General features: G+C 37.6%; 1 protein-coding gene across 4 annotated transcripts in view; it reads left to right on the top strand.

The window, feature by feature from the left end:
- The window catches only part of JAM2 (junctional adhesion molecule 2), a 33,345-nt gene extending 20,914 nt beyond the window's left edge, over positions 1–12,431 (top strand). For 2 of the 4 annotated variants that reach the window (XM_081951479.1, XM_081951478.1), the window contains exon 7: positions 748–943. In XM_081951479.1, the coding sequence (XP_081807605.1) occupies positions 748–792 (45 nt within the window). In that variant the 3' untranslated portion in view covers positions 793–943. Of the gene's footprint in view, positions 1–295; positions 720–747; positions 944–5,417; positions 5,526–7,733; positions 7,750–8,454; positions 8,495–9,660 lie in introns of those variants that run through there. The other 2 variants (XM_081951476.1, XM_081951477.1) reach the window with 2 other exon arrangements.
- The last annotated feature ends 1,243 nt before the right edge of the window (positions 12,432–13,674 follow it).

Raw genomic sequence — 13,674 nt, forward strand, 5'->3', positions numbered from 1 at the left:
GTGCCATAGGTCCACCATCACTGCCTTATGGCATCTTGAATCTTCAAGGACCTATGCAAGGGTCCTTTTTGTAGACTTCAATTTGGCATTCAATACCATCATTTAATATATTCTTCTCACTAAACTGACTCAGCTAACTGTGCCTGACCACACTTGTAAGCTCATAAGCTTTCTAACAGATAGGAAGCAGCAGGTGAAGCTAGGCAAAATCACATCAGATACCTGTACAATTAGCACAGGTGCTTTCCAGGGCTGTGTGTTCTCTCCATTACTCTTTTCTCTCTCTACCAACAAGTGCATGTCAAAGGATCCCTCTGTTAAAGTACTGAAGTTTGCAGATGATACAACAGCCATTTGATCTCATTCAAGACAGCGATGAATTTGCACAAGGGCAGGAAGTTGAATAGCTGGTCCTGTAGTGGGGCCAGAACAATATTGAAATTAACAAGCTCAAAACAGTAGAGATGGTAGTAGATTTTAGGAGAAGGGGTCCTGTTCCACCACCTCTTGCAATACTAGGCAACGCAGTATCAACAGTACATACCTTCAAGTTTCTGGGTTCTATAATCTCTCAGGACTTGAACTGAACACCTAATATCAGAAACATCATCAAAAAAGCACAACAAAGAATGTTCTGCCTGTGCCAACTCAGAAAGCTCAGACTGCCCTAGGAGCTGATAGTACAGTTCTACAGAGGAATTATTGAGTCTGTCATCTGTACTTCAATAACTGTCTGGTTTGGCACAGCAACCAAACAGGACAGATGCAGACTTCAACAGATACAGTAGCTAGGGCTGCAGAAAAACCAACTGCCACCAGCCTGCCTTCCATTGAGGATCTGTATTACTGTATGAGCCAGAAAGAAGATTGTGAAAATATCTACAGACCCCTCACATCCTGGATATACACTGTTTAACCTCTTCTCTCGAGACAATGCTATAGGGCAGTGATGGCGAACCTTTTTTGGTTCGCATGCCACAAGTGGGGGGAGCGCAGGGGGGGTGAGTGCGGGCGTGCCGCACCCATAATGCAATGTGCGACCCCCCAGTGCGCATGCGCGCACAACGTGCGACCCCCCCCATTTTTACATTTTTTTTACCCTCCCCAGGCTCCAAGGGCTTTATAGGAGCCTGGGGAGGGCGAAAAGAGCCTCCCCCGACCCCCCAAAGGCCCTCCAGAGGCTTCAGGGACTGTCCGGAGGCTTCCCTGAAGCCTTCGGAGTGCTTAAAACCACCCTCCGAGCCAACCGGAAGTGACTTCCGGGTTGCTCGGAGGGTCGTTTTAAGCGCTCCGAAGGCATCAGGGAAGCCTCGGACGGTCCCTGAAGCCTTCGGAATGCTTAAAATGACCCTCCGAGCAAACTGGATGTGACTTCCGGGTTGCTCGGAGGGTCGTTTTAAGCGCTCCGAAGGCATCAGGGAAGCCTCGGACGGTCCCTGAAGCCTTCGGAACGCTTAAAACGACCCTCCGAGCAAACCAGAAGTGACTTCCGGGTTGCTCGGAGGGTGGTTTTAAGAGCTCCAAAGGCATCAGGGAAGCCTCGGACGGTCCCTGAAGCCTTCGGAACGCTTAAAACGACCCTCCGAGCAAACCGGATGTGACTTCCGGGTTGCTCGGAGGGTCGTTTTAAGCGCTCCGAAGGCATCAGGGAAGCCTCGGACGGTCCCTGAAGCCTTCGGAACGCTTAAAACGACCCTCCAAGCAAACCGGAAGTCACTTCCGGTTTGCTCGGAGGGTCGTTTTAAGCGTTCCGAAGGCTTCAGGGACGGTCCCTGAAGCCTCCCGGGGGGGCGGGGGAGGCTCTTTTCGCCCTCCCCAGGCTCCTATAAAGCCTCTGGAGCCTGGGGAAGGCGAAAAATAGCTTTTAAAAAGGTGAACTCAGCTGGCCAGCGCGCGCATGCGCGCTGGCCAGCTGACAGTGCAGCGCCTTGCGTGCCCTTACAAATGGCTCCGCGTGCCACTTGTGGCACGAGTGCCATAGGTTCGCCATCACGGCTATAGGGCATTGCACGGCAAGACACAAGGACAGTTTTCCCTCCATTCCATCACGCTGCTAAACAACTTATTTCCGCAACACTGTTTTATTCCCTGGCATGTCAAACCATGTAGCAGAGCTATATTACTATTATCCTTTTCATCTCTCCCACTAGCTATTCCTTTATCATCTTATGACTGTAACTTGGTTGTTTGTGTCTTATAATTTATGTTGATTGCTTTTATTTAGTTTTCCTAGGACTATCACTGAGTGTTGCCTCTTATTATTTATGATGATTGTATTTTATGATTGTGATCCTGATTTATCACTTGTTGCTTATATGTACACTGAGAGTTTATGTACCTGAGACAAGTTCCTTGTGTGTCCAATCACACTTTGCCAATAAAGAATTCTATCCTATTCTATATTCACATTTATGACAGTTGTAGTCTCCCCATAGCCATGTGATAAAAATTTAGGCATTTGGCAACTGACATGTCTCAGGGTCATGTGATCAGCATTTGTAATCTTTCCAGCTAGCTTTCAATAAGCAAAGATAGGGGGGAAAGCCAGATTCACTTAACAACCACATGATCTATTTATAAACTGCAGTGATATGCTTAGCAACTGGCAAAAAGGTCATAAATTGCCTTGCTTGGCAATGGATTTGAGGACTACCTGTACTATATTAATTTTTTACTGAACATACCAATAGGTACTAGAGTCTGGTGATCAAGTGAGCAAATGTTTTTTTTTTTAATTTATATGTTTTTGTTTTATTCAAAACAAAGTTAAAATACAAAATTCAGAACTAAAAAAAAAATCAAGAGGACAAAAGGAAAAAAACACAAAACACTCAAAGCATTAAAATGTGCATCAAAAAAGACATTACACACATATTATCCCCTCTAGTTTAATACTGATTAATATATTACTACAACATTAGTTCCCACTCCTTGCAAAACAAGCCCTCCAATTTTTTAAAAAAACTACTAAATCTATTTACAATTTGTTGACCCGTTTTCTATGTTATATTAATGATCAAATAATTAACAGAAAAAACAACATTAGTGAAACATAAGAGTTTCGAAACTATCTGTTAACAGGATGCTTTTGTAATCCACTCATAGAAAGTTTACCATGGCATCTTATCTATCCCAAATCATCCCAAAAATTATAAACAAATCATTCTGGATTAAATATGTTAGTTTCTTAATATTGTCTCTAGTCAATTGCTATTTAATTAAATATAGCAAATTCAATCTCCAAAATAGGCCTATCAAAGTGCAAGCAGAAGTAATTGCCAATTAACTATAATAAATCCATTCAGTCTCCCTCAGACTTCGAAGAGATCTGGAATCTGTCCTTTCCTTTTTAGTCAAAACCATAACATTAAAGGATGTGCAGACTTAACCTTTGGAACAAGAGATGAAATCAGAACAGCGGATGAAATCCACTTTGTTGGTTCTCCAGCCATGAGAATTCGATCAAAGTCTTTTCAGATCTTAATGTTATTTTAACAATCATTAAATCAAGTTTTCAAGAGGGAAACTGCGCATAGAAGCTGTGCATCACCCCACTCTCCTTTCTTAGGTTCAGAGACTGTTAAACCATCTTAATCTGTGAAATTTAGGGAACAAAGAACCCAAAAATTTTTGTTTGCCTCTATATACCAATCCAAGGTTATAAGAAAAGTTCAATGGAAATAAACTCCGGGTGTTTTACAAATTCAAAAAAATACAGAATTCAGTGGTGAGAGTCTGAAAGCTGTTCACCACCTCTGAACATTTCTATGCTTTCCATACAGAAGAGAGAGGTTATCCAAAACAACATATATCAAGAGAGAGAGAGAGAGAGAGAGAGAGAGAGAGAGAGAGAGAGAGAGAGAGAGAGAGGGAGAGAGAGAGAGAGAGAGAGAGAAGGCAATTAGAATCCAGCAAGGGGTTGAGATAAATGAGCACTCAACCATTAGCCAACCTTTTAAAACAACAAGCAAAATAAAACAGTGAAATCAAAAAGTAAAAGTTAAAATTGTGGCATGCTTAGAAAACAAAACTGCTTGATGGGAAGATGGATACACCCAATGACCTTTTGATCCCTTCCAGAGGGAATTGGAATCTTCAAGAACTCCCCCCCCCCTTTGCCCATTGGGTCCACAATCGTCCAAAGGTCATCTTGGGTCACTCCTAAGTGCTCCTATTCAAAACCAGGAGCAGTGCCAAAGAACCAGAAGTGAAATCAGCATCTTGAAAGGGGAGCACTTAAATGTTGATAATTTTGAATATGGACCTGTGTTGCTTTAAATCTTAAAATAAGTTATAACCATTTATTTTTAAATAGAAATCTAAATACTTTTAAAGTACACAAATCATGTAACAATGGGAAAAGGGTATCAAAGATTTTTTTCCCATATGAAAATGTCTACATTGATATTGTCAGAATCATTCTCTTTGTACCCCTAACATATGCTCAAATATTTGTGCTAATATTTAAAGCAGCAATATATATCCTGTACTTTCATGATTGTAATGGCAGCTAACTCCCGTTTATAGCATAATCCTATATGTACTTAGTACTTAGATGTTAGTTTCAATAGTATTTAGATTCAGGTATGCAGAAAAAAGTATTTAGCAAAGGTAATAAATGCATATATGAGTATATCAGAGGTATCAAACTCCCACATGCCAGATTGCCTCTAGTACAGGCCACGCCCACCCCAGCTTCGCAAAGGCAAAAAATATCATGATGTCACGTCACGTGATCAAGTTTGACACCAGTGGAGTATCTGCTGAGGTTTTCAATCATATATTCTAGATTTCTTGGAAATATTGATTGGCTACTGCCAGAAGAATCTATTATCTATTTAATATAGTGACCATTTAAATTCTACCTTTATTTTTGAAGCACTTTTCTATTTTGGTCTCAAATTATTTCCAACTACATTCACTTGGCATCTGACATTTAGAATGGAACCTTTTTGGAAGAAGTGAGAATATAATGAGCTATAGTTTTGTTCTTTTCATAGCTAAATCCTTCAGAACATAACTTTTTCTGTAAGATGTTTGCAAGGGAAGAAAATTGGAAAAAAAATGAAAGCGTTCTTCAAAGTGATTTCACTGCATAATTTCACAGACCTCACTTCATCTTTATAACAATTATTTTCTATAGTATTGAAGAATTTCAGTGATTATCATATGGGAGAATTATGGAGATAAGAACAGAGACAGAAGCTTAGATAAGGCACTCAATAAACTCATCACAATGGTGAAAACTGAACTTTCATTGTTTACATGCAACAACATATGAGTAAGGTTTTTACTTATTGTTCTCATTTAAGATTGAACGTTAGTCATTGTTGCCTTCTCTCAAGATGATTTACTTGACAAAATTACTCTGGGTATTGCATCCCTTCCTGATATATTTATTTTGCTTTGAATTTTAGATGACCTTAATGTAAGTGCTATCATAGCTTCGGTGGTCATTGTGGCCTTAGTAATGGCTTCCTGTGGTCTTGGGGTATATTATGCACAGAAGAAGGGTTACTTTTCAAGTAAGTAGAGTTTACCCTTTCTTTAAAGTATTACAAGATTTCATTGCATACTTGTTTGTGAATTGTGGTTACAATTACAATTAGGACAACAGAAGTGGTACCCTTCATGGGGGATAGGAAGGAATAAAAATGGTGCACATCTAGTAACTGGATGTTCAAAATCCAACCCTTTTTTATGTGCACTGGATTCATTGTGTATACTAATAAGGAGTAGGTGATGATGTTGACATCCCACTCACCCTATGACTAACCCTTTCCTGGCTGGAGAATCAACATAATTTATATTCTTTTTTACTGATTAAGTACAATTAGATTTAATGTTCTTTTGATAATTTGGGAGACACTTCCATGTATTCCAGCAGACTGCATTACTGCTATTATTGAGGAACAACATGACTAGAGAATAATGCAGCTCCGCAAAAATAAAGATTCCTTTAGAAATGTGCCATTATTCACATTGGAAAGAAATGTCTAACTTGCTATTGTAGTCTTTTTATATTTGAGACTATCGGAAATTTTGAAAATCATGAAACTGTTTGGCAAACTTAACTCTAAGAACAGAAAGTAAGAATGTGCAGTACAATTCTGAAAAGGTGCATTTATTTTTTGTTTGTTTATTAAATTTATTGGCCCATCTTACCAGATGATAACTCTGGGTGGCTTACAATATAAAAAAAGATAAAACCATACAGAACCAATGGACAATATAAATACTATAAAAATCAAAATGCTCATCCCTAATTATAAAAGATGGGGAGGGAAGGAGTAAGATGAGAAGGAAGGGGTGAGATGGGATCTGTTATTAATCTATCACTCCCAAAGGAAGCCCCTTCTTTGGAGCCCAAGTCAATTGGTAGAGTCAGGTTTTTAAATATTTGCGGAAGGCCAGGAATGTTGGACCGACACTTTGCTTCTTTTATCATGATTAGCTGCATTTCCCCCAAGATTATATGTTTGCTAAATTGAATATTGTATCAGAATCTGCTACATTTGTGCCCCCATGTATACCTAGATACCTTTTTGGAATTCAATCTGAACCATTATTTGAACTCTAACAGGTGCATTCTGGATTATAAAATGCAATTATGCACATACTAGCAACTTAAAAACTGGTGCACTTTTCTTTACCCAAAGAGTGATGTTTAGTCAGCAGGTTTAATCTTTGCAGAATTTTCATTGTTAACTCCCTCTGCCGGAGTACAATAGAAGCACACTCATTTACAAAGTACTTTGCTGAAATAAAATCCACTTCACTTTCAGCAGAGCAGCTGGTCAGTTCTTGCTCTCTGAATGCCTTACTCTTACAGGAACAATGAACCACAAAAGGAAGAGAACAATTTGGATTCTTAGCAGCAAAACAGAGCCATTATTCTTTGAGGAAGCAGGCAGGAGAAATCTAACAATATTTTAAGTCCATTGTGGGGGGAGACTCTGTATCCTAATCTTGCTTTCTTTCTCCACATAATGTTTCTCTAGATTCTCTCAATTTCTGAAAATATGTTTATCATTTTGTAATATCATAATTTCTAAGAAGTATTGCCCCATTGTGGCATTGAATATTTTCATAATTGATCAAAAGGAGTTTGTATTTTTAAGCATTTCAATAGCACACCATAAAAATATTTTTAAAATCTTGTTGTTCTCTTCAGACACATAAAACATTAGATAAGAAATAGCTGTGAGTAAGTTTGCTAGCACCTACTTATAATTCCATGGCAAAGCAATCCACACTAGATAAAGACCAGATGCTCAATAAACTTCTTCAGATTATTTAGGAAACGTTCCAAGTTAAGCTATCCCTTAGCAGGATGAGAAAAAGCACAATCTGCAAGGAAAATTCATACAGAGAAAAAACATTCCTTAAGATCAGAGGTGTCAAACTCGTGGCCCGTGGCCTGGATACATCACGCACTGGCCTTGCCCACCCCCATTTTACTGAAGGGGAAAAAGTCATGATACGTCATGTGATGACGTGACAATGCAAGTTTGACACCCCTGCTTAAGATTACACTTTCAACCATGCAAGTCATGTTAATATGTAACTGCAGTCTTATAGGAAATACAAAAAAGAATGTGTCCAAAAATCAGTGAGAGAATACACTATCAATGCAACTCAATGTTTTGGTAATAGTTAATTTTTCAAAAACTTTGCAATTAAGCAATATCAAATTGCATTAGTCTTATTGCATTTTGTCCTTATTTTTCTAGAAAGAAATTCTTCAATGTAAGTACAGTTACTTTTCTGTCTATTGTCATGTTTATATTGCCAAAATGTTAATCATAATTTTTATTGGGTTGTGGAAGCAATTGAATAGAATGAGTAGATTTAGTTGCATTATAACCTTTTGAAGAATGTAACCTATAAATTTTGGCACAGCTGGAAAATATTTAAAGAGTGTGGGTGATTTCTAATACATCATCTAAAAATATTTGAATACAGTAGTCATTGGGCAATCTTTTTCTTTATGCATTATACAGTTTCATCATTGAACATGTATAAAGTATACTCTCTCCTATGGTTTATGGCCATTGGATTAAATATATAGTTCACTTTCATTAATTAAAAGAATAGTAACTGCTGTTTTCATAAAATGCATGCATTTTCTATTTAGACAAATCACTTAAATAAAATGCCAAACCAAATTTCTATTGCAATATTTCAACATGAGGGTTTTGTACACATTAATATTATTATGGTCACAAAAATAAGGCATTACTCAATCCAAAATTTTAAAATTTGATGACTGGTGTTGCTTTACACATGAAAATATTTTCCTCAGTACACTATCCAGGCAGCTGATAAATTTTGGTTTCAGTTCAGGGAAACTCAGTTGAAGTATGTATGAAAAACCTTTATATACACGAGATATTTAGATTGGCCAGAAGTCCTCAGATGTAAATGTTGTTGTTTTTTTAATTTCATGAACAGGAACAATAGTTCAAAGTACAGAGCTACAGAAAGTGAAAAGGTGAGTATTCTGCATTTATCTGCATGTTTCATACAGTTGCTATGTAAACTGCAGTAGCTGAAAACTGAACAAGTCAATTGAACCTAGTAATATATTCTTGCTGAGTGTGGGGAAGAAATAGGTAGGGAAAGAAGATGGGACTTGATTTTGAATATGCCCCAACATAAATGTTCCCATCAAATGTTTCTCAGCCTTTGGGCAAAGATGAAGTGTGGTATCCCTTCAAATGAATACTAATATTTCAGGAGGGGAAGACTCCAAATGGCTATTTTATGTTTAAGCATAGATTTAGCTTATAGAATTACCTACCTAAGGTATAGAAATATATATGTAATGTAAATAAAAATAAATGTAAATAAAAAGTCTACTTTTAGAAAAATGTACTTTTTGTTTTTTGCTATGATCTTTCTTTCATACATGATCACTGGCAGAAAATGTGATATTAGGTAGATAGATATCCATGGAGATGCTAGTAATATTTATGATAATGGCCATAAAGTGGCCACGAGCTATGGATTCACGCCAATGTGTCTTGACTTCAGTACACATGCACACACCAGATTACTATAAAAATGACCTCAATGTTTACAAATTGACTAGTAACCTTCTACAGCATGAAAGGCATGATAGTGCTCCTAATATTTGTTGAGCAGTAAAATATTTGCTCTTGTAGCATCAGGTACATTGTTAGTTTGGGGATTATGAGCCACGGTGGCACAGTGGTTAGAATGCAGTACTGCAGGCTACGTCTACTGACTGCTGGGTGCCTGAAATGTGGCAGTTAAAATCTCAACAGGCTCAAGGTTGACTCAGCCTTCCATCCTTCCGAAGTGGATAAAATGACAACCCAAATTGTTGGAGGCAATATGCTGATTCTGTAAACTGCTTAGAGGGCTGTAAAGCACTGTAAAGAGGTATATAAGTCTAAGTGCTATTGCTATTATGCATGTAGGTGTATATGTATGTACTGTATTTGTGAGAAGTGGAGGAAAGAAAGGCAGGTCAGTACTCTTCTGTTTCAAGAAGATATAAAGTATCATACCTTGTATACTATATAACCCACCTAGTATGATGAGTGCATACATGACCACTGGTTGTTTACAAATACTACTTCATTAACCTCACTAGAACTTGAATGAATTATGTTAATTATTTAATTCCTTTAGGATTTCAAGCACACCAAGTCCTTTATTATTTAAAAGAAAGTCAATTTCTGAGGATCAGAATTTGCTGCAGAAGATATCAAAGGGATGTTTGAACTCTTCTATAAAAACAATGTTAGGAGCAACAACAAGAAACAACTGGTGGCAGATTTCAAGATTCTATTGCTAAAAGGTGGTAAAAGCTGTCAAAAATGTTAGTCTGATGCTGCTTGTTTACTAAAGGAGTGGAAATAATTGGCAGAATATAAATATTGCTGTTTCACATGCCTATATGTAAAGAAATAGTGAACTAATGGTATAGTTCTGATTAGATCTCAAAAAGGGTACTGTTGAGTAGAAAAATATGTGTAAAAGAGCAAACAAATTTATGAAGACATCAAGAGGTATCCTAAATAGGAACAGTGTTTTGAGACTTAAAGAATTAAATAGGAAATTACTGGGACCATGACCAGGCTTTATAACATTATGTAATCTATGAAGATTATGACAGATTGGTGTTTTCTCACTGATAGCATTAGTTCCCATGCCTTTTGGTGACATATGGATGAAAATATCCCATGCAGACAAAAAAAAAATAGTATTCACATTACTTTTTGGGATTTTTGCTAATTAATGTGACTACTATTGGCTTGGATGGCATGGAATGAGAATTAGACAAATTCATTTAAGACAAGACTAAAAATGGCTACCAGTTGCAATAAGCAATTACTATTTCCCATTTTTTACAGAGTATTAGTTTGTGCAGACAAACTATAGGAGAAGGCTACCTCTTCTCTCAAAGGTTGATAGAAGCATTAGGCGCTAAAATCAGAAACTGGATTAGTACTTTGCCCTAATTAAGAGGGCTAATTACACTTTTCTGAAACGAATTCTGTGACTGGAGTAGCCTTAAACAATTATCCATATTATTCCAAAGCAGAGTTTGGGGCTTTGGCATTCATGGAGGACTTCCTCTTTCCTCTTTCTATAGAGTTTGACCACTAAAACTGCTGCTATCATTGCCAAGGAAGGAAAACAACTGCAATCATTCTGTTTCAATTTATAGTAACCAGATGTTTTCATGAAGCAGAAACATTTCTAACAAATTGGTTTGAAAATTACTGTCAATTTGTATCATTAATTTGGATTTGAGGGTAAATGTTTTGTTGCTGTTGTAGGGCTAGGATCAAGACAACAACTGTTATTGTAGTGGTAAAAATATATGCTCTTAGTCTGAAACTTTATTCAAAAGTTTGTGTGTAATCTACTGCAGAAACGAATGGAACTGAAAACTTCTCAATGACAAAGGACTGCACTTTTCTATTTGTATGACTGGATTTTGAAAGGGGATTGGTCACTGAAATAAATGAAGCCTAAATATGGCATTGTTTTAGTTGTTTTCCACCAAACACAGAAAAAAGATTGCCATGCAATCCAATGGCATGATTTTGGGTGTGCTAAAAACATAAAGAATTACCTGAGGATATATAGGCTCCTTCCCAACCCAAGTGGCAAAAGATACAAATTCACTCAGTCCATTATTTCAAGTTGAGTTTTTTCTTGCAGTAAAATTGGGCCAAAATATTATTTAAAAGCATTTTGCTTTAAGTATTTTTAAGGATTTTGATGGCTTCCAATTATATATTTGATACTGAAATGATGGTAAATGGTTCTTTACCACCATTTATACTTTTATTTTATTTTTATTTTATTATTTAACAGTCTAGGAAGGGTGTATGTATGTATGTATGTATGTATGTATGTATGTATGTATGTATGTATAGTTTTTACATGATATTCAGGTGTCTGTATCTCCAACTATTAAACAATGCAATAGATTTCAGAGTATTTTGCACATACCCCACAATCTTTAATTTGAAAGTAAAACACGGCCATCTAACAAAATGATGCATCATTTAGTACTACCAGTGTTTTGCTAGAATAAAAGAAAATGTTCAATTTTTAAAACACTAGGAACATTGTGATTCTTTTTCAGCCACAAATAAAATCAGTAGCATAGATCTGAATTTAATCAAATTTATAACAAATGTAAATAATAATAATAATATAAGCATACACTTAAATCACAACTGCATTTTGACCATTCTCTTTTATATTAAAAATCCTAGAAATATCTAATTTGGCAGCGATATAATTTTCAAAAATAAATATGTGATCATACTTCACAGTTCTCGAAGTCACCATTTAAAGCGGGGAAATCATTTACTGTTCTTTTAAGATTTAAAAAAATATGTACTTTATTAAATTGATAATAAAGAATATTCAGTTTTTAATATCATTGACATACTGTAGTCTTGCTTGCTATCTTTAAAGTAATTATTTACTTTACTAAAGATCAGTATTAGCAAATTATGGACTTTGTGATGAAATTATCTACAATCTTAATGGCTTTTCTGTTTATTCAAAAGCAAGCATTTCCGTAAGACTGTGTAAAAATATGGAGCTCAGAAAAAGGCTGCCAAACAAGAGTAATCACTGGTGTGCATAAAAAATTTTAATCATTTAAATAACCCTATTGCTATTATTAGACATCTAGTGTACTAATTTCTCATGATTGAACTATGTGGAATATTTAAATTATTTTCCTAACATTTTACTAATTAATTTAATTAAGTAATTAAAGCTTATCAGGAAAACAAAAGATGTTGGATGAGGGAATAAATGGGGAACTCATCAAATTTGCAGATGACACCAAGCTGGCAGGAATAGCCAACACTCCAGAAGACAGGCTTAAGATACAGAAGGATCTTGACAAACTTGAACATTGGGCATTATCTAATAAAACGAAATTCAATGGTGAAAACAGTGAGGTTCTACATTTAGGCAAGAAAAACGAAATGCATAGGTACAGTATAGGTCAGCGGTGGCGAACCTTTTTTGGCTCGCGTGCCATAAGTGGGGAGAGCGCAGGGGGGTAGTGTGCAGGCGTGCTGCACCCATAATGCAATGTGCGACCCCCGAGTGCGCATGTGCGCACTACAGGTGCTCCCCATTTTCTGCATGCTTTTTATGCCCTCCCCAGGCTCCAGAGGCTTTATAGGAGCCTGGGGAGGGCGAAAACAGCCTCCCCCGTCCCCCCAGAAGCCCTCTGGAGGCTTGAGGGACCTTCAGGATGCTTTCCTGAAGCCTCCGGAGCAGTCAAAACGAACCTCCGAGCAAACAGGAAGTGACTTCCGGTTTGCTCGGAGAGTCGTTTTGAGCGCTCCAAAGGCTTGAGAGACCTTCAGGACACTTCCCTGAAGCCTCCGGAGCAGTCAAAATGACTCTCTGAGAAAATCAGAAGGCCGTTCCCGAATTTCTGGTTTGCCCGTAGGGCCGGTTTTTTGCGCTCCGGAGGCTTCAGGGACGCTCTTGAAGCTTCCAGAGGGCCAGGGGAGGCTCTTTTTGCCCTCCCCAGGCTCCTATAAAGGCTCTGGAGCCTGGGAAGGGCGAAAAATGACTTTTCAAAAAGGGTGAACTCAGCTGGACAGCGTGCACATGGAGTCCTAGTGGAAAACCATTTAAATATGAGCCAGCAGTGTGCAGCAGCTGCCAAAAAAGCCAACACAGTTGTAGGCTACATAAACAGAGGGATAAAATTGGATCACGTGAAGTGTTGATACCACTTTATAATGCCTTGGTAAGGCCACACTTGGAATACTGCATTCAGTTTTGGTCACCACGATGTAGAAAAGATGCGGAGACTCTAGAAAGAGTGCAGAGAAGAGCAACAAAGATGATTAGGGGACTGGAGACTAAAACATATGAAGAATGGTTGCAGGAACTGGGTATGTCTAGTTTAATGAAAAGAAGGACTAGGGGAGACATGATAGCAGTGTTCCAATATCTCAGGGGTTGCCACAAAGAAGAGGGAGTCAAACTATTCTCCAAGGCACCTGAGGGTAGAACAAGAAGCAATGGGTGGAAACTAATCAAGGAGAGAAGTAACTTAGAACTGAGGAGAGATTTTCTGACAGAACAATTAATCAGTGGAACAGCTTGCCTCCAGAAGTTGTGAATGCCCCAACACTGGAAGTC

This window comes from Natrix helvetica (assembly GCF_964273705.1).
Source record: "Natrix helvetica genome assembly, chromosome: 4".
Classification (NCBI taxonomy): Eukaryota; Metazoa; Chordata; class Lepidosauria; order Squamata; family Natricidae; genus Natrix; species Natrix helvetica.